This window comes from Gorilla gorilla, chromosome 1, assembly GCF_029281585.2.
Source record: "Gorilla gorilla gorilla isolate KB3781 chromosome 1, NHGRI_mGorGor1-v2.1_pri, whole genome shotgun sequence".
Taxonomy (NCBI): domain Eukaryota; kingdom Metazoa; phylum Chordata; class Mammalia; order Primates; family Hominidae; genus Gorilla; species Gorilla gorilla.
The window spans coordinates 216,868,722-216,890,035 of record NC_073224.2 but is presented as its reverse complement, the minus strand read 5'-3'; the positions used below and the strand labels follow the sequence as shown (position 1 = coordinate 216,890,035).

Genomic DNA, 21,314 nt, shown 5'->3' with positions numbered 1-21,314 from the left:
AAATACAAGCCCATATTTTGTTTTAGATTCAACAGGCACAAAAGTACTGTTTCGATGCTTAAATTTTTGGTTGCCTGTTAAAGTTTCTAAATGCTTACTCTTAATGCCTGTACTTAATCCTTCCTCCCCTATAGATGTGGAGAAATTTGAATTTCTGGCTGTGGTCTACGACCACACTTTGACTAGCATCACCCTACTCCACTTTGTCAACTACCCGGGTTCTCCAACAGGCATTCCCACAGCCTCCCCTTCCAAATCTTACTCTAGAAGGCTGGGAGGCCAGGGACAGGGGGGTCCAGGCAGAGCCCGGGGTCACTGGGTCTTGAACACCGGCTTGCCCTGCAGCCGCAGCACTCTGTACGTGTTGAGGCCGGGCACGTCGAAGCCGGGTGACAGCCCGTGGTAATCCAAGGGGTAGAAGTTGACCAGCTGCCCGTGCTGGGCCTCGAGCGAGAGCCACGCGTCGCCGAGTGGCAGTGCGCAGGGGAACTCGCGGGCCACGTGCAGCTGGAAGACGCGGCCGTGCAGGTGGCGCAGCGCCAGGGTGCGGAACGCTGGGGGCACCAGCGCCTCCACGCGCGGCCCGAACTGGCGCAGGCGCAGCTCGCCCGCCGGCCCGGCGCGCACCTCGTAGAAGGTCAGGTTGGCGAAGGTGAAGTAGCCGGCGAAGGGGCGCGCGCTGGGCGGCGGAGCCGGGCCGGGCTCGGCCTCCCGGAGGGCGCGCTCCAGGGCGGGCAGGAGCTCATCGTAGGCCCGCGCCACTAGGTCGGGCCCGGGCGGCCGTGGCCCTGCCAGCAGCAGCACCAGGCCCAGACGCAGCGGGGGCACCAGCGAGAAGGTGGCGGCGTAGCCGTCCAGGTCGCCGTCCTTGCGCACCACGCGGTAGCCCCGCTGCGCGTGGAACTCCCACGGCGTGCCCGTCTCGTTGGCGAAGTAGGCGCCCGGGCAGGCCAGCAGTGGCGCCAGCAGCGTCTTGGCCGCGTCGGGCCGCAGGAGCCGCCGGGGCCCGCCGCCCAGGAGCGCCACGGCCAGCTTGGCCAGGTCGGCGGCGGTAGAGTACATCTGGCCCGACGGCCGGTACCAGCCCAGGTCATAGAGTGGCGCCGGCCGCCCGCTGCCGTAGAAGCCCGCGGCCAGGCGCGCGCGCACGTCGGGCGTGAGGTCAAAGCCCGTGTCTGCCATCCCCAGCGGCTCCAGCACGTTCTCCGAGACCCAGCGCTGGTAGTCGCCCTGGGCGGTGTGAGCTGCCAGGACGTGGGCCAGGAGCGAGAAGGCCAGCGTGCTGTAATGGCACCTGGAAGGAGAGCAGTGGCAAGTGGGACGGGGCCCTTCCTCACCCGCCCGCGCTGTCTGAAATGCCACCAGTTTCATAGGACTGGGCAGAGCTGGGAAGGAACCTGCTCCCCTGCATCCCAGGTGGTCAGACCTGGAAGAGACTTTGGAGCACTGACTCTAACTCTCTTCTACATCTGAGAAGACCAAGGCCCAGAGAGGGGCAGGGAATTGCCCAGGGTCATACAGCAGGATGGAGGAGAGCTGAGCTCAGCGGTGCACCTGGGAAAGCTGTCACACAAATCTTATTGGTCCTTCACACTTTAGTATGATTTACCTTATCTAATGGAAAATTAAAGGCTTACACTGCTCTGGGGAAACAAAAATGGTAATGACCATGTATGAGGCAAGGTCTCACCCCTCCCTTCTTCCAGGCTGTAGCGGACACCAGTAACCAGCAAGAGGCCTCTTTTCTTTCCCAGAGCAAATACAGTTTCAGAATCTCTAAAATAGTGCCTCAGAAAGGTGCAAGGATGGGTGAAAATTCACAAATTCTACTAGGCATTCCTGAACTCTGGGCCAACTTCCTTATTTTGGCAGATGAGGAAGATTAGTTAGATGAGTTTCACAGAGATAAAGTGCACCACCCAAGGTCACATTGCAATAAGTTATTTGCAGAGCTGAGAGGAGGACTCCAGCCTGAAGATGTCCAAGCATCTCCTCTCTCTGCATCACCTCTCTCTGCATCTCCTGGATCATTTCTTCCTTAAGGGAAGTGGGGCCTGAGGTTCAGCATTTGGAGAAGCAGAGGGACAAATTTGGGAAAGGGTCACTGACCAGCGGCTCAGAAGGGGGCCCCTGAAGCCGGGGAGTGCCAGCTGTCCTCTGTCCAGCCCCACAGCCCCACTGCTCCCAGAGTGGGGCTTCTCCGTTCAGTGGCCACTCAGCTATCCACTCCCCATCTGGTCAGCAACCCGTTTATTTCCAACCTGGCAAAATCTGTATTCACCTTGCTTATTTGTCACGGTGTTTCCCTCACAAGAGTGCAAACTCCACGAGGAGCAAACCGGGTGTTTATCACCTTCTGGGCAAAGTAGGTGCTCAATAAATGTTAAGTGGGTAAATGGAAAAAACATTCCATTCAAACAGAACAGGATTCTGGGCCCAGCTCTCCCCTGTCTTGCTGGCCTCCGCTCTCTAGGCCTTGCCCTTTGCAGCTGGGGAGCAGGTCTCTCCCGGCTCTGCCAACCTAGGATGAGGTGATGTGGGCTCTTTGCCAGGCAGGTGTGTCTCCCCAGGAGGCTCCTAACATGAGGCTGGGCATCAGGGTATGCTCCTCACCTGGTTCCCGGGTCCACCACCAGCACATCATCCTTGAGCAGGTTCAGGGCCTCCTGGGTGCTGCCCTTCCACAGCAGTGAAGTGGAGCGCAGCCTTCTGGGCAGCCCTAGGGAGGAGCAGTGGTCAGACTTACCGGGCCCGGCTGAGGGTGGGATGGTGGGCCCCTGGGTGCACTCCCTCCCCACCTTCCGTGAGTTGAGAGATAACAACAACAAATCGGTTTTTTAAAAAAGAAAATCAGCCTAGCGTGGACTCCAGTCCTGCCTTCTCTTCCTGCCTGTGTGTCACTGGGCAGGTCACTGGGCCTCTCTGAGCCCCAGTCCTTCATCTGTAATATAAGGGAAATAATCCTTGTACCCAAGGGCTGATTAGATTAGATTGGATAAAATGTTTAGTATGGTGCCTGGCACATACTAACTGCTCAAAAAATAATTGCTGTCATCAACTATAGAAAGTTTGGGGCCGGGCGCGGTGGCTCACACCTGTAATCCCAGCACTTTGGGAGGCCAAGGTGGGCGGATTGCCTGAGGTCAGGAGTTCAAGACCACGCTGGCCAACATGATGAAACCCCATCTCTTCTAAAAATACAAAAAAATTAGCTGGACGTCTTGGCATGCACCTGTAATCCCAGCTACTCAGGAGGTTGAGGCAGGGGAATTGCTTGAGCCAGAGAGGTGGAGGTTGCAGTGAGCCGAGATCGCACCACTGCACTCCAGCCTGGGTGACAGAGTGAAACTCCATCTCAAAAAAAAAAAAAAAGTTTGGTCCAGGTGTGGTAGCTCACACCTGTAATCCCAGCACTTTGGGAGGCTGAGGCGGGAGGATCACTTGAGGCCTGGAGTTTGAGACCAGCCTTGGCACCATAGCAAGACCCTATCTCTACAAAAAATAAATAATTAGCTGGACTCAGTGGTACGTGCCTATAGTCCTAGCTTCTTGGGAGGCTGAGGCAGGAGGATTGCTTGAGCCCAGGAGGCCAGGTTGCAGTGGGCCATATTCATGCCACTGCACTCCAGCATGGGAAACAGAGTGAGACCCTGCCAAAAGAAGGAGAAGGAGAAAGAGGAGGAGGAGGAAGGAGCCCCAGTTCTGTGTGTGGGAGTGACACCAACCACATCCATTGACTGAGACTCAGGCCTGAACACACTTTGTAAAATGATGACACGGTGGGCACTTGAGGGATTCCTACCTTTTGGAGTTGATGGGTTTATGATTGCAGATATGACCAAAGGCGTTTGGGGCGGGGCAGACAGTACCTGTCTTCTCCCCCTTACCTGTGTCAATCACAGCAAAACCCAGCACCCCTCCCTCTAAAGGCCAACAGAGGGTCCTTCAGAAGCTTTCAGAGCAATCCCTCCACATCCACCTTGCTCTGTTCCTGATCCCGCCCTGCCCAATTCCCGTGCCCCAGCTTCATCTTCCAGTGCCAGCCTGCTCCTGCCCCCAACCTTGTCGACTTCATCTTGACTTGTTATCATAGCTTTATGATTATAAAATAATTTATTTTAATAAGCAATTAATTTACATGATTTAAGATTCAAAGGAAATCAAAGAGTATACAATGGAAAATTTTCGTTGTACCCTTCTCCCTAGCTACCCATTTCCCCTCCCTAGAGGCAACCTAATGTTTCAATCTCTTTAGCTCCCTTCCAAAGATATTTGATGCATATATAAGCTAATATATACTACATACTTGTGTTATATAATATGTACATTACACATATTCATATACACATATCCATTATATATATATTATTTTAATTATGTATATGGTAGCATACAAAATATGCTGTTACATGCTTTTTTCCTACTTAGTATTCTATCTTATTCCATCTCAGTACACGCGGAACATGATTATCCTTTTTTTAGGTCTATGCAGTGTTTGATTGTACAGCTGTGTCATAGTTCATTTAGCCACTCCCCTATTGATGAACATTTAGGGTGTTTCAGTCTTTTGCTATTACAAACAGTGCTGTAGTGATCAACTGTGTATTATACATCCCCCATGCCAGACATAGGTGAATACATCTGTAAGAGAATTTCCTAGAAATGAAATTGCTGAGTCAAGGGGGACATACATTTTAAATTGTGATATTACCAATTGCCCTCCATACGGCTGCACCAATTTAAATTCCCAGCATTGATGGGTAAGAAGTCCTGTTTTACCACAACCTCAGCAACTCAGGGTGTCATCATGTTTATCTTTGCCAATCTGATGGAGGAAAACATGTCTCAGTGTAGTTTTAATTTACATTTATGTTGTTATGAATGAAGTTGAGCACCTTTTAATATTTCTTAATATTCTTTTTTTTTTTTTTTTTTTTTTTTTTTTTGAGACAGAGTTTCTCTCTAGTCACCCAGGCTGGAGTGCAATGACGCGATCTCAGCTCACTGCAACCTCTGCCTTCCAGGTTCAAGCAATTCTCCTGCCTCAGCCTCTGGAGTAGCTGGGATTACAGGCGCAAGCCACCGCACCCAGATAATTTTTTGTATTTTTAGTAGAGACAGCATTTCACCATGTTGGCCAGGCTGGTCTGGAATTCCTGAGCTCAGGTGGTCCGCCCGCCTCAACCTTCCAAAGTACTGGGATTAAAGGCGTGAGCCACCACGCCCAGCCCTTAATATTCTTAAGAGTATTTTCTGTGAGCTCTCAATTCTGTTCCTCTCGTTTACCCATTTTTCTGCTGGGCTGTTGGTCTTTGTAATAATTTGTAGGTGACTTTTATATATTAAGGGAAATTAGGTCTTCTGTGTAGAATTGTTTACAAATGTAAACTTTTTTTCTTTTTAGAGACCGGATCTTACTATGTCATTAATCATAGCTCGGTGCAGCCTTCAACTCCTGGGCTCAAGTGATCCTCCCACCTCAGCCTCCCGAGTAGCTAAGACTACAAGTGTGTACCACCATGCCTGGGATATTTTTTAAAATTTTTAGAGATGGGGGTCTTACTATGTTGCCCAGACTGGCTTAGAATTACTGGGCTCGAGTGATCCTCCCACCTCGGCCTCCCAAAGCACTGGGGTGACAGGCATGAACCACTGAGCCTGGCCACATATTGACTCGTTGACTTACTCTTGCCTTATCAACTTGATTTTGACCTGCACTGATGGGTAAGACCTGCCAGCTCATCTTGATGTTTCTACTTGGTCTAAATTTCCAGGCTTCAGTTCAGCTTTTACCTCGAGAGATGTTTCTTTCCCTGGCCCACCACCCACATCCCGTGAGAGGGACATAGGGCCAGTTCAGGAAGCAGAGCCAAGAGTGAGCCCAGCCTGGCTGGATGAGAACCTGTTCCTCAGCTTCCCCACCTGAAATGGTTTGGGTCAGCCTGAGTCAGTTCTAAGACTCACCTGAGAGCTGGCTGGCCATCCTTCGAAGGGTGACAGGTGAAGGCCTTGGGGCGGGGCCCACCTGCTCCAGCCCGTCCATCAGGCCCTGCTGTTCAGCTGATGCCAGGCCCAGCGGGTTGTTAATGGTGAAGGTGCTGGCATACCGCTCCAGAGGGTCGTCTAGGGAGGCCACGATGCCCTCCTCCCACAGACGGTACAGCATGAGGACAGGAAAGATCTTGGAGATGCTGGAGATCCTAGATAATGTTGGGAATACAAGCAGTCAAAGGGCATCCTGTTGGCCCCACAACCCACCTCCTGCCCCCATCCTGCAACTTTTTAGTGTTCTAGAAAAGCACTGCATCCCTGCTTAAGTCAACATCTCCAACAGAAATTAACCAGCCTCTGTGGAGCTGCCTTTGGGATGCTTGAGAACGTAACCAGAAGCCGAGGGGCCGAGGTGGGATGGATATCCTGGGCCAGGCTCTTTTCCAGCCATTTCCCATTCAGGGACAGACCTGGGTTTGGATGGTGTCTCTGCCTCTCACTGGCCATGTGGCCTTAGGCAAGTTTCTAGACCCATCTAAGATTCAGTTTCATTGCCTGCTTCACCGGTTGTATTAATAAAAGGATGGAATGAGGTTGTGCATGCAAAGTGCCTCTCTACGTTCCTAGGAGGTGGTAAGTGCTCGATACATGCTAGCACATATAACTGTTGGCCCCATGCCTGCACAAAGCAGGTGCAATTTAAATGCAATTCCCTCTGGACTCCTGTAAAACCCACAGTGTCCCCAGGAACAAATGTGTTCACTCTGCATCATGAACTTTGAGGATCCTGCAGGCAGCATGCAGAAGGGGAGACTCCAGATATGCAACAGAATGTCCCCATCTGTTTGCATCTGGGCCACTGCTGCCACTTGACAGGGACCGGGGGCAAGGAACTAGGAACTGGTTATGGTTCCTTTGTGGCACATGGTCAGGGTTGGGGGGATGGGCACAAGGTAGCCTTTTCTAGTTTGGGAGGTTTAGGGCTAAGGTTCTTTCCAGAAGGGATTCCTTCCTGACCTTTTACCCCTGTGATGTAACATTGGGCACTCACTGGACTTCAGTCCTCTCTGGACTTCGGTCTCCTCTTCTATAAAACTGTCAAGACTTCATAATAGGCCCTGGCAGATTAGACCCCAGCCATGATTCTCTTCAGTATCCTTACCTCCTAGGTCTCCCTTGCCCTCCCATCCCTTACCCCTCCACAGGACCCTAGAGATTACCCAGCTGACCTGTACATGGTGTACTCATTGGGGGCCCCAGAAGCCGGGTCTGAGCCATTCTTCTTCCCAAAGTTCCCTGTCCAGAGCACAGTGTCATTGTGGATGACAACTGCAGACATGGCAGCCACGCCTGGGGCAGACATTGCCTGGCGCAGGATCTGGTCCACCTTGAGGGAGAAGAACGGGTGCAGTGACAGGCCCCCCTGCCCTCACCCTCAGTAATCATCTGCAAAGCCACCCTCTTCCATAGTCACACCCTGCATGCAGCACCCCAGTGAGCCTCCAAACTATGCCCCATGGGCTGGGGCCCCCACTGTTGGGCTTCTTCATAAGATGTTTTCTCAAAGAAGCAGTTTCTTAGCAAAATAAAAAAGGAGAGGGGGTTAAAACAACTGCTTTAAGGCCGGGCGTGGTGGCTCATGCCTGTAATCTTAGCACTTTGGGAAGCCAAGGTGGGCGGATCACCTGAGGTCAGGAGTTCGAGACCAGCCTGGCCAACATGGTGAAACCCTGTCTCTACTAAAAATACAAAAAATTAGCTGGGCATGGTGGCGGGCACCTGTAATCCCAGCTACTTGGGAGGCTGAGGCAGGAGAATCACTTGAACCCAGGAGGCGGAGGTTGCAGTGAGCCAAGATCTCGCCACTGTACTCCAGCCCGGGCAACAAGAGCAAAACTCCGTCTCAAAAAAAAAAAACAAAAACAAAAAAACAAAAAACCAGCTACTACTTTAGTCAAACCCATGTCTGACGCCCTAAAAAACCTCCAATAGGCCTAGCCTGAACCCCTAGTGTTGGGGAATTCACTATTAATACAGTGCCTGTGGGCCCTCTTTGCACGTTTGTTTGGTTATTTATTTATTTATTTATTTATTTTATTTGTTTTTAGATGAAGTCTCACCCTGTCACCCAGGCTAGAGTGCAGTGGCTCAAGCACAGCTCACTGCAGCCTCAACCTTCCAGGCTCAAGTGATCCTCCCGCCTCAACCTGTGGAGTAGCTAGGAGTACAGGCACATGCTACCATACCCAGTTAATTTTTTAATTTTTTGTAGAGACGGCGTCTCACCGTGTAGACCAGGGTGGTCTCCAACTCCTGACCTCAAGGAGTCTTCCCACCTCAGCCTCCCAACATGCTGTGATTACAGGTGTGAGCCACCTCACCTAGCCTGAACATTTATTGAAAATACCTCATCATTTTCAATGATGAAGTGCAATGATGATGATAACAGCTGACATTTATTGGACATTTAGAATGTGCCAGGCATGGCATAAAGTGATTTTCATACATTGTCTCCTTTCATCCTCGTGAGTCAGTGCTAATTTCTGCCCATTTTACAGATGAGAAACGAGAGCCTATGAGATATGAGGTGACTTGCCCAAGTGGCTACTGGCTGATGGAATCAAGATTGGAACCCTGTGCTAAGTCCAGCCCCACTTCTTTTTTTGTTGTTTTGGTTTTTTGTTTTTTGAGACCAGAGTCTCACTCTGTCACCCAGGCTGGAGTTTAGTGACATCATTTCTGCTCACCGTAAACTCCACCTCCCGGGTTCAAGCGATTCTCCTGCCTCAGCCCCCCGAGTAGCTGGGATTACAGTCATATGCCACCACGTGTGGCTAATTTTTGTATTTTTAGTAGAGACAGGGTTTCACCATGTTGGCCAGGCTGGTCTCGAACTCCTCACCTCAGGTGATCCGGCCGCCTCAGCCTCCCAAAGTGCTGGGATTATAGGCACGAGCCACCGCACCTGGCCCCTACGTCTTAATTAACTGCTGGACCACCTTGCCAAGTGATTTTACATATCCTTGGCTGAGCTCGGTCCACCTCCACTTCCCATCCCTGCACTAACTTTGCCTTTCTTTTCCTCGCTCTGTTGCTCTGGCTGGAGTGCAGTGTCACGATCTCGGCTCACTGCAACCTCCGCCTCCTGGGTTCAAGGGATTCTTCTGCCTCAGCCTCCTGAGGAGCTGGGATTACAGGCATATGCCACCATGCCCGGCTGATTTTTTATATTTTTAGTAGAGACAGGCTTTCACCATGTTGGTCAGGCTGCTCTTGAACTCCTGACCTCATGATCCACCCATCTCGGCCTCCCAAAGTGCTGGGGTTACAGGTGTGAGCCACAGCGCCCAGCTCTAACTTTGCCTTTCTGAGCCTCTGTCTCCTTCTCTATAGATAGGGACTCATGAGGAATGCATGTAAGTGGTTACATGGCAATGGCGCATTCCAGGTGCTCAACAGAAGGCAGCATGGTTATTATTGTTGCTTTTATGAAAATTTGCTATAACTCCTGAAAGCCACGTAGCACCCTTCTGCTCTCTCCCCTTCACAAAAACCTTTCAGGTATTTGCAAGCAGTGATTTTTGTCTCTGCATTGGCCCACACGTTCCCTTCTCAGTACTCAACAGCCCTTTCCCTTTAACTGTTCCTCGGGTGATAGTTTTGAGTCTCCTCCACCATGCTGCGGCTCATATACTTCTGATCATGTTTCACTCGTCTCCATGTCTCCCATGGTGGGTGACCCAAGTGGCTGGGCTCTGACTGGCACAGACTAGAGCTGACTGACACCTGCCTCTAGGGTTTGGCCATCCTGCAATGGTAAATGTTGTGTTGGGGAGCATGGAGTGTTTAATCATATCGCGGTGGCCTCTGCAATGTGGACTCTGTCATCCTCTCCTATCTCAGCTTCCCTACTTCCCACCTATGGCCTCTCAGTTCTCTGTATGTGTCATATACTTTCTGCAGCCTCCAGGCCCTTCCACGTGCTGTTCCATCTGTCTGGAGCACACCTCTCCATCCCCAGGGTCCCTCACCACACACATGTCATCTGGGTATCTGCTACTTATTCACATCTCAGCCTAGACACCACTTCCTCCAGAAGGAGGAACTGACCCTAAGGCCTGTTCCTTTGTGCCCCCAAAGTCCCCTAAACTTTTCTTACCCTCACTCTTACCCCAGGGTTATAAATGTTTGGTATCTTCACTGTTTCTCTCACTTCCAGATTAGTAATTTCTTGAGAGCAGGTCAGTGTCTTCTTCCTGCCATATCCATAGTGCCTAGCACAGAGTAGATGCTCAAGAAATACATGTTGGACGGATGAATGAATGAATGCCACTGCCAGCACAGAGGGACTGCCCTCCCCTTCATCACCCAGGCCCAGCCCACATGCCAAGTTTCCTCCTGGGTCATCACTGACCTTTTCCAGGGCCTCCTTCAACACGGGGAGTGGGTGAGCCAGGGGCACGGGCTCAGGGTGCCGGGGACACATCCTCACAGGGGCAGAGGTCTCCTCTGGTCCCAGGGAACCTGGAGGGAACATCACATGGTGAGGAGGGAACAGAGATCAGGATAGGAATCTAGGGGGAAAGTGGCAGCAAAGGCCAGAGCAGTGCCTCAAGGACAGCCCTCTCCAGCCGAGCCGAGCCGGGGGATATCAGGGTGCAGAGACCAGCCCTAGCCCCTGAGGGGCCTAGGGAGCAGAGTGTGCCCTTGGGGAGGAGGCACAGCCCTGCAGGCCACAGCTCCTGGTTGGTGGTCACTGTACTCCCCTCTCTCTTGCTTAACCAGCTTTCCATCTCCTGTGATCAGTGGACTTAGACCATTCTGGCTGCGTGGGGCAGGCTCAGCCACATCTGTCTGTCTGACCTGCTCTCATCCTGATTATGTGTTTGGGTGGACTTTGAGCCCCACTTAGGACCCAGGCCTAAACCACAGCGACAACTCATTCTCTCACCAGAGCTGAGCATCAGGGCTTTGGGGGCCTGAGTCTGTTCTGCCTTTGTCCGGGTGTGTGGCTTCCTCGGCACCTCAGGCGAGAAGGTGAAGTGCTGGCAGGACAGGATTCAGGCTGTGATATCATCACAGCAGCACCCAAGCCTCTTCCTCTAAGGCTGGAGTGGGGTGTGAAGGGGGAAGAGCATCCTCCAGGACTATTAATACATCCTCCCCATCTTCCACTGCGCCCTGAGACTCCACCCAAAACTGAGACAAGGTCCCTGCGGTAGGTTTCATATGACCATAAATTCTTGAGACAGAGTCCCACCCTGTTGCCCAGACTGGAGTACAATGGTGCGATCTCAGCTCACTGCAACCTCTGCCTCCCGGGTTCAAGCGATTCTCCTGCCTCAGCCTCCCGAGTAGCTGGGACTACAGGCGTCCACCACCACGCCCGGCTCATTTTTTGTATTTTTAGTAAAGCCAAGGTTTCACTATGTTGGTCAGGCTGGTCTTGAACTCCTGACCTCAGGTGATCCGCCTGCCTCGGCCTCCCAAAGTGCTGAGATTACAGGCATGAGCCACCGTGCTCAGCCATAAGACCATAAATTCTGTCAGCTCCTTCCATCTTCGAAGCTGGCTGGCTTTGTGACTTGCTTTGGCCAAAAGAATGAGGCGGAACAAATTGCGACCTTCCTAGGCTAAACCTTAAGGGGCTTACTCCCTGCGAACACTGCCACCTTGTGGACAGGTCTGGGATAGCGGTCTTGAGAGCAGGAGTCCACGCTGAGGGAGACGCCGCCCCCCTCAACCCGACCCCCAAGGCGACCTGCCCAGTGCACCAGAGGGAGCCCAAGCTAGACCAGCAGCAGAGCTGCCAGCCAGCCCACAGAATCATGGGAAATAATCACTTGCTTTGTCTGAAGGCAGTAGGATTTGGGGTGGTTTGTTACTTACCAATAGATGACTGACACAGACCCAAACAGGAAAATTACAAACCTTAGGGAGGATTTCTCAACAACCCCATGACATGGGTTTCACAGAATAGGGTGGTCCCAGCTAGAGCCTAGGCTTTGCTCAGCCTGGGACCCAGGGAGGGGCTGGTGTCCACAGTGGTGCTCCTCCTGCTTTAATTGGCAAACAAAGGGCCTGGTAGGTATCACTAGCAGTGGTGGCTCCTTTATTGGGCCTTGACCCGTTCAGGAAGGAGAGGCTCCAAGGCTTGGCAGCTGCTGCCTCTGAACACCTGTGAGTTGTTCCTATTGAGGTCTTAGATACAGCTGCAGGAAGGTCTTGAAAGGGGGCTAGAGCCTGGAGATTCCATCATGGTGGCCAAAGGCAGAGGAAGAGAAACACCATTTGCTCTTCCTTTGGTGTCCTTGAATTTTACCCCCAAACTGGGTGTCTTGAAGAAACCCCAGTGGCATCAGGATCCTCATTTTATACACGAGGACATCGAGGCACAGAGAGGCAACAAGACTGTCCCAAAGATGCACAGCTAGAGAGAGCTGGACTCAGAATGGAGTCCAGAGCTTCTGAGTCTAAATCTTATGGTCCTCCCCTACACACTAGAATCAGGGGTGGCAGCTCAAAGCCCAGGAGGACCCAGGGGGCTATGGGGAGGAACTCAAGGCTGTCTCTGCACTCACCGGTCTTCAGCTTGGGGAGGTGATACTGCCACAGGAAGCAGCCAGTCATGACCACTGAGAGCAGGCAGAAGAAGCTGCAGATGGCCGGGAGGAGCCACTTCTTCTTCACTTTCAGCAAGTTGGGCCACCAGCCATCCTGGGAGAGCAAGGACATAAGGTACAGTCCCCTTGGGGGTCAGTCAGAGGGAAGAGAGGGACCCTAACCCTGGCCCCTCCTAGGCCTCAAGTTAGCCAGACATCACAAGAGCCCACAGCTTTGGATAAATTTCACAGTTGTGAAACCAGTGCCCTTCCCAATGTTACTCTTTCAATAGTTCTGCCCTGCAAGAGCACCCACCCCTTTGCTTGCTGTACCTTGTTCCCCTATGGACTTAGTGAAATATCGTTAAGACCAGCTGAAATGCCACCTCCTCCAGGAAGCTTTCCTCAGCTCTCCTGTACTAGTCTGTTCTCACGCTACTAATAAAGGCATACCCAAGACTGAGTAATTTATAAAGGAAAGAGGTTTAGTTGACTCACAGTTCAACATGGTTGGGGAGGCCTCAGAAAACTTGCAAGTATGGCACATATTTCATTCTTCCACTTATATAAAATGTCTAGATAGACAACCCGTAGAGACAGAAAGTACATTACTGGTTGCCAGGGGATGGGGGTAGCAAGGAATGAAGAGTCACTGCTAATGGCTATGAGTTTTTGTGCAGGTGATGAAAATGTTCTAAAATTGATTATGGTGCTAATGGCACAATCTTGTAAATATTCTATAACCACTGAATTGTACACTTAACAATGGTGAATTTTATGTCATATGAATTATATCTCAATACAATTCCCTGAAAATAATAGTACCTACTTGTATTCAGTTGCAAGTATTAAATGAGTTAATAAATTAGAACAGTAGCTGGCACATGGTAACACTACATATGTGTTAGCTATTATTGATTGCCTCCTATGTGCTAGGCACTGAGCCAGATATTGAGGATATACTGATGAACAGAAAGGGACTCTTTCCTGCCTTTTGGAGGTTTACAGTTTTACGAGGAGATGGGTGTTAACCAAATACATTTCATTAACTCCTCCTTGCCTACCTCCCTTTCTCAAAGGCACATCTTCCACTTCTGTCCTACAAACGTGGTATTTCTCCCCCTTCCCTCCTCTATCCTCAGTACACATGCAATCCCTCAGTGGTGAGTTACCAAATGAGAAATGAAAGGAGACATCACTACAGATCTTACAGAGAAATATTATGAACAACTTTATACCAATCCATTTGACAGTTTAAATGTGGACAAATTCCCTGAAAGACGCAGTCCCCAGGTGATCACATGCACAAGGACACCAGCCACATGCTAATTGTTTCCGATTCTCTTCTGCCCAGCTCTCTCCCCTCTACTTCAGACTCCCATTTCAACTGCCTTCCGAGCATTTCCACCTGGAAGTCCTCAAGCACCTGGAACTCAACATCCAAAGCAGAAAACTCACTTGTTTCACCCCCTCCTCCTTCTCTCTTATTTTCAACATCACCTCATGGCACCTGCCTCCACTTAGTCATGCTTCAGGGTCTGCCTGGGCCCCTCTATCTCCTTCAATCCCTACCTCCAGCCAGTCATCAAGCCCTCCTGGCCTGTTACAATTAGAAAATATTTCAAGCTTACTGAAAAAAATACACTGGGCCCAGTGGCTCACTCCTATTATCCTAGCACTTTGGGAGGCCAAGATGGGAGGATCACTTGAGCCCAGGAGTTTGAGGCCAGCCTGGGCAACATAGTAAGACCCTTTCTCTACAAAAAAATTAAACATTGGCTGGGTGAAGTGGCTCACACCTGTAATCCTAGCACTTTGAGAGGCCAAGGCGGGTGGATCACTTGAGCCCAGGAGTTCAAAACCAGCCTGGGCAACATGGCAAATCTTCGCCTCTACAAAGAATACAAAAATTAGCCAGGTGTAGTGGTGTGTGCCTGTAATCCCAGCTACTCAAGAGGCTGAGGTGGGAAAATCACTTGAGCCTGGGAGGTGGAGGTTGCTGTGAGCCAAGATCACACCACTGCACTCCAGCCTAGATGACAGAGCAAGACCCTGTCTCAAAATAAATAAATATAAAAATAAAAATTAGCCAGGCGTGGTGGTATATGCCTGTGGTCCCAGCTACTCGGGAGTCTGAGGTGGTAAGATTGCTTGAACCTGGGAGGTCGTCGAGGCTGCAGTGAGCCATGATTGCACCACTACATGCCAGCCTGGATGACAGAGCAAGACCCTGTTTCTCTCTCTCTCTCCATATATATATATATATATATATATACACACACACACACACACACACATACATATATATACACACACACATATATACATATATATAATGGTGCCATACATATATATAGAGAGAGAGAGAGAGAGACAGACAGACAGACTTATAATGTAATGAATCCTTGGGCACTCAACACTCGACTTTGTTGAATCTCAACATTTTATCATATTTTCTCATATATTTACATTTTTCAAATATGCTATGTCCTTTCTTATTTACTTTGTCTGTTCAGTTTCCCCATCCCATAAGGATTGTTGTTTGTTTTGTTTACTGAGGTATTCCCAGTACCCAAAGCAGTTCCTGGAACATAGCAGACCCTAATAAATATTTGTTAAATGACTGACTGGATGAAAATAAAACATCCTAGGTGGAGTTGAAGTCCTCTGTGTACTTTTCATGGATCTCAGTCCCTTCCCGCTCTCCCCAAATGTAACACCCATGCTTGATCTTGGTGTTTATCATAATTATGCACGTGTTTATTCTTTTACTATGTGTTTATGTTTCCATAAACAGCATGTAGTATTGTGTTTTTTGAACGTAAATAAATGATTTCATACTGTATAATCCTCCTGCAACTTGCTTTTTATTCAGTTAGCTAACTACAGTTCTGGGTTATTCATTTTGACTTCTGTGGAGTGTGTTGTTGTATAAACATACTGGGTAGTGTAGTAGTTAGAGCCTGGGGCCAGACTACCTTAAAAACATGACTATTTTACAGTCCAGTTGGGAATCCTGTGCTAGAAGTGAAATTTCTGGGTGGCAAGGTACAGCCGTCTTCAACTTAGCCACATACTATTCTGTTCCTCTCTAAAGTTGTCATTCCAATTTATGCTCGTCCCACCTTTGATTCTCATTGCTATTAATATTTCTAATCTGCATCTTCTTGGTGACTAATAACGTTGAATACCTTTTCATGTATTTATTGTATGTATTTGGGTTTGATTTTCTGCAGTTGGACTGTTCTCCTTTGCCTGGTCTTTTTCTATTCTCTTTTCTTTACTTATTAGAGTTCTTCATATACTCTTGTTTGTGGCTTGATTTTCACTCTGTGTTGATAACTTTTGTGGAGAGACAGAATAGTGTAGTGGTGAATCCATGGCCAGATTGCCTGATTTGCAATCTTAGCTCAGCCACTTACCACTGTGTGACCTTAAGAAAATCACTTGACCTCCCTGTGCTTCTGTTTCCTCACCTGTAAAATGGGGATGATAATAGTGCCTAACTCATAAATTTGTAAGGATCAGATGAGTTGATGTATAGAAATAACATTGTCTGACACATTGTAAGCCCTGTTAGCTATTACGGTATTTGGGGATTGTTTTGAGACAGTCTCACTCTGTCACCCAGGCTGGAGCACAGTGATGTGATCAGTTTTTGCATTGTTTGTAGAGACAGGGTCTCACTATGTTGCTCAGGCTGGTCTCAAACTCCTGGGCTCAAGCAATCCTCCCACCTTGACTTCTGAAAGTGCTGGGATAACAGGCATGAATCACTGTGCCTGGCCAACTATTACAGTATTTTTGAATAGGAGGGCTTTTGGTTTTGATTTTGGTTGTTACCAAATTTATCAGTATTGTCTTTTTGGTTTGCATCGTGTATATGGTGCGTGTGTGTGCTTAAGAAATCTTTCTTTTCACAGAGGTCAGAAATAGAGGTTTTTGTACTTTTACACACAAAAGAATTTTTGGTTATAGAATAAAGTAGAGATCCAATTTTATTTTTCCATTTGGATAATCAATAGTCCAGCACTATTTATTAAATACACCAACCTGTCCCCCACTGACTCATATGCCAACTCTGAAATATATCAACAGTCTGTACATACTGACATCTGCCTTCTGGGCTCTGTTCCAGGAGAGTCTCGCTGAGTTTATGTTCCATCCCTCCCTGTCCAACCCTGCACTCTCTTCCACAACAAAGATCTCTCACATGTTGAGCACAGTGTGCCAGACGCTGTTCTACAGGAAACAATCTGGCAAGAGAGACTTTCTATGATCTGACTCCGGCGAACTCCGCCAGCCCATTCCCTGCCCCTCCCCTGCCCCCTGTGTCTTTATGCCCCCACCTCCCGCATCATTGCCCCTCTCTGTACTTTTGCACCTGCCATTCCTTGCGGCTGTGGTTTCCTTTTATCCTTTTCCATCAGACAAACTGTGTTCTTCCCTTAACACCCATAGGCATCTGTGAAGCCTTCTCATTCTCCCCCAGGCAGAGCCGCTCATGGTAACTGGCTACTACTGGCTTCTTTGTCTGGGTCCCTACAAGGTAAGGATTCTCTCCAGCACCAGCAGAGAATTCCCTCCTGGCTCTTATGCCTTGGACACCTAGTACCCCACCTGGCACTAGCAGGTTCTCAGGAAATTCTTTTGAACTTTACATGGTTCTGCAAGTTGAAAGACTTGGGTTCAAATCTTAGCTCCACTCCTGAGTCAGTTGTAACTCTGGACAAGTCTCTTCCCCTCTCTGAGCCTCTACTTCTCCAGGTGTTGAAGAGGGTTGGCTACTTGTAAAGAGTTTACTTTTACATCTGGAAATCTTGTGTGATTTCAAAAGTGTCTTTAAGCTGTAGAATCTAGGGTTCTCACTGAAATCATCTTTGGTCATAATATTCAAAGACTGGAAACAACCCAAATGCTCCTCAATTGGTGAGTAAATAGACAAACTATAGTACATCTATACAAGGGAATACTACTCAGCAATGTAAAGGAATGAGCTACTGATACATGCAATAATGTGGATGAACCTCAAAGGCATGATGCTAAGTGAAATAAGCCAGACTAAATGGCTACAGACTATAGAATACAACTCATAGAACATTCTGGAAAAAGCAAAATGATAGGAACAGAAAACAACTCAATGGTTGCCTGGAGGTAGGAATGAGGTAGACTACAAAAGAGCAGAAGGGACTTTGGGGAGGTCATGGAACTGTGCTATATGTTTATTGTGGTGGTGGTTATGGGATTTTATACATTTGTTGAAACTCATAGAACTCTGGGAGGCAGGAGGATCACTTGAGGCCAGGAGTTCAAGACCAGGCTGGGCAACATAGCAAGACTCTGCCTGTACAAAAAAATAGAAAAAAATTGCCAGGCATGCTGGCATGCACCTGTAGTCCCAGCTACTTGGAAGGCTGAGGTGTGAGGATTGCTTGAGCCCACGAATTAGAGGCCGTAGTGAGCTATCATCATGCCACTGCACTCCAGCCTGGGCAACAGAGCAAGACCCTGTCTCAAAAAAAAAAAAAAACAACTCATAGAACTGCACAGGTTTTATTTCATGTAAATGATACTTCAATTTTTATAAAATAAAGCAATTAAAGATCCCAAAAGCATTGGGATTCTCTACCTGTTGGAGGAATAACCCCAGATACAAAGGAGTGAATGGAAGGCTCTCAGATATTGCCACTGGATCATATGGAAGATACTCCCCTCCTGGCATGAACACAGAGCTGCAGGGGCAGTGAGGACCCCTTGGTGGGAAGGCAGCCTGCTATCCCCTAACTGGCACCTAAGGTGTAACCAGCAGATCCTTAGCTTATTTTTAGATGAAGAATAAAATTCAGAGGCATTAATTGACTTGCTGAGTCCATGGGCAGTGAATGGCAGAGCTGAGATTCAAGCTCTGTAAGATGCACCACCCCCCTCCTCCTCAAAATGCAGCTGGGATCTCTGCACCCCCAATTTGTAGCCCTCATCTGGGGCCTAGCCTCATCTCAAGTCTGTCTCCAATCTCAGGATTTATTCCAGCAGACCGGAAGGTGGGTCAGTATTTAATCTCTAAGCTGCTTGCCAGCTGCTCACAGTTTGACTTGCAGTAGCCACTAGAAATCTCTTTCCTTTCCCTTCCCAGCTGGAAATTGCTGGCAGTAGGGGAGGGCCCAGGAAGAACCGGGCTCTCCCAAACCCCACCTATAACACGGCTCCACCACCCCCCAACCCCTGCTCCTTCTCAGGTGTTCTGTGCCCCAGTCACCCTCACCTCCTTCCTCATGCTCACGGCCCACTCTGGGACAACTACTCTTTGTCCAGTTATTCATTCAGAAAACAATCCCTGAGGGCTTGCTGTGCGCTGGGCCACATCTGCCCCCAAGGAGCCAGAAGGACAGTGGCATAATCAGACACAAGGGCCTGGGGCCAGGGAAGCAGGACTTGACTCTGGCTCTGCCATTACCAGTTCTGGACAAATGACCTCACCCTTTTGAGTCTCAGATTTCTCATCTGCATAATGCAGATAACAATTGTTCCTACATCTTATAGGGTTTAGTTGAGAATAAATAAGATAGTGCATGCAAAGCCCATAGAGAGCTGTTCACCAGTTGGTAGCTAGAGGTGTAATAAAGGGCTTCAGGGCTCACAGATACAGATGAGCTCATCCTAGGGGGAGGAAGGAGGAGGAGAGAGTCATTGAACAGGTAGTTAGGAATGAGCTTGGGTCACTCCAGGCAGAGGCCTCTGGGGATGTAAAAAGGAAGAGGAGTTGGTTTCTCGTTTGTTTTGAGAATTCAATGAGTTTATGTAAAACATTTGAAACTGTTCCTGGCCTGCAGGTGCAAGCTCTAGACATGATGATGATGATGATGATGATGATGAAGGTAACGTGGGATTTAGCCCAATATTTGAAGCCAGAAGGACAGTGGCATGGTCAGACATGTGTCAGAAGCTGACACATGGTGACAGCTTCTTGAGGCTGTGCCTCACCTGGGTCTTCATTCTCTCCAAGGCATGGAAGATTCTGGCTCTTTGAGGATTCAGGTCTACACCGCAGGAGAGCCCGTAAGCAGGAAACTGAGTCAGAGGAGTGAAGGCAAAAAGAGGTCCTGAGGGGCTGGAAAAAGAGGAGGGGGACAGAGAAAAGCTAAAAAACAAGGAGGGTAGACGAGGATGCGGGGGACCAAAGCAGCCCTCCTCTTCCCATGGCTCCCCCTCCCAGGTGAGAGAAACAGCAAGCTCAGAAACCCCTGCCAGGTGACCCAGCATCCCAGTTTGTCCAGGACTGTCCTGATTTTAGCACCGAAAGTCATGCATTCCCAGAAACCCCTCAGTCCCAGGCAAACGGGACCATTGGTTACCCTGTGTGCCCCGCATTGAATTCCAGCTCCTCTTCCCCACCCCCAGCCTGCAGAGAACAATCTGGTCAGGTCCTCAGGCTCTTGGCCACAACTTACCCTCTCCAGAAGGTTCCAGCAAGAACAGGGCAGTTAGGGCCCCAGCTTGGCTGACAGTGCCTCTGGGAGTCCCCTGTGTTCCAGAGGACAGGAATGGCTTCCTGGGCTCTGAGGCACAGGCTTTACCAAGCTCTCCAGGGGCCAGCAGATGTGGTGCCTAATTTCCCCAGTGCTAATCCCTCAGAGTGCCTGCTGCCATGGGGATTAGCTTCTGGGGTCCCCAAGCAGCGGGGAAGCGGGGGAGATCTGTCAGGGAGCACTGGGTAACATCATGTGACCTGAGTGCTCCAGGCTGGTGGAGAAAGGAACACTCTCCAAAAGGAGTGTCTGCCAAACCCAGTGTGGAAAAGGGATGTCAGGAGGCCACCAGGGTCATTTCCAGCTGGGAAGGGAAAGGAGAGAGATTTCCAGGCTTGGTCTGACCACACAAAAGCTCCTCAGGCACCTCTGAGGAAACTGAAGCACCAAGGAACCCAGTTTAAGGACCATTGGGGTCAGCCTAGTTGTGAAATATTCAGGTAACGTGGGTCCAAATCTTAGTCTGTCACTGCCAGTGTGAGCCTGTGTGACCAGGGATCATAACCTCTTTGCCTCACATCTATAAAATGGGGACAATAATACTAGCTTGGTTAGCGTGCAGGTTAAATGGAATGCGCTCTTGAAGCAGGCAGCCCAGAACCCGGCACCTAGTAAGTGCTCCATAAAGTTCGGCTTCTTGTCATGGACTTGGCTTTTTTTTTTTTTTAAGACAAGAACAGCTGGGCATGGTGGCTTATGCCTGTAATCCCAGCACTTTGGGAGGCCAAGGCAAGAGGATGGCTTGAACCTAGGCGTTCGACATCAGCCTGGGCTGAGACCTTGTCTCTACAAAAAATTTAAAAATGGCCAAGTGTGGTGGTGTTGCCCTGTAGTCCCAGCTACTCTGGAGGTTGAAGCTGAAGCATTGTTTGAGCCTGGGAGGTGAAGGCTGCAGTGAGCTGAGATGAGATTATGCCAGTGCGCTCCATCCTGGATGACAGAGTGAGACGCTGTCTAAAAAAAAAAAAAAAAAGACAAAGTTGTGCGCTGTCACCTAGGCTGGAGTGCAGTGGTGCAATCAAAACTCACTGCAGCCTCCAACTCCTGGGCTCAAGCGACCCTCCTGCCTCAGCCTCCCCTGAGTATCTGAGACTACAAGCATGCACTACTATGCCCAGCTAATTATTATTTTTTAATTGCTTTTGGTACAGATGGGGGTCTCCCTTTTTTGCCCAGGCTAGTCTTAAACTCTTGG

At 49.4% G+C, this 21,314-nt stretch overlaps 1 protein-coding gene across 1 annotated transcript; it reads right to left on the bottom strand.

The window, feature by feature from the left end:
* Positions 1-312: 312 nt before the first annotated feature.
* LACTBL1 (lactamase beta like 1) lies at positions 313-20,136 on the bottom strand. Its single transcript, XM_019039525.4, has 8 exons — positions 20,042-20,136; positions 19,575-19,701; positions 12,573-12,708; positions 10,406-10,515; positions 7,221-7,378; positions 5,965-6,200; positions 2,614-2,719; positions 313-1,294 (listed from the first exon to the last, which is right to left on the bottom strand). Exons 2-8 carry the CDS (start codon positions 19,584-19,586, stop codon positions 313-315), a joined length of 1,740 nt encoding a protein of 579 aa, XP_018895070.1. The 5' UTR covers positions 19,587-19,701; positions 20,042-20,136.
* Positions 20,137-21,314: the final 1,178 nt, after the last annotated feature.

Bases quoted from the DNA above. Each gene is read 5' to 3' on its own strand.
- LACTBL1 (XM_019039525.4), bottom strand. The intron at 10,516-12,572 runs GTGAGTGCAGAG...TGTTCCCTCCAG, and splicing joins CCTCCCCAAGCTGAAGACCG to GTTCCCTGGGACCAGAGGAG. The intron at 1,295-2,613 runs GTGAGGAGCATA...CTCTCCTTCCAG, and splicing joins GTGGTGGACCCGGGAACCAG to GTGCCATTACAGCACGCTGG.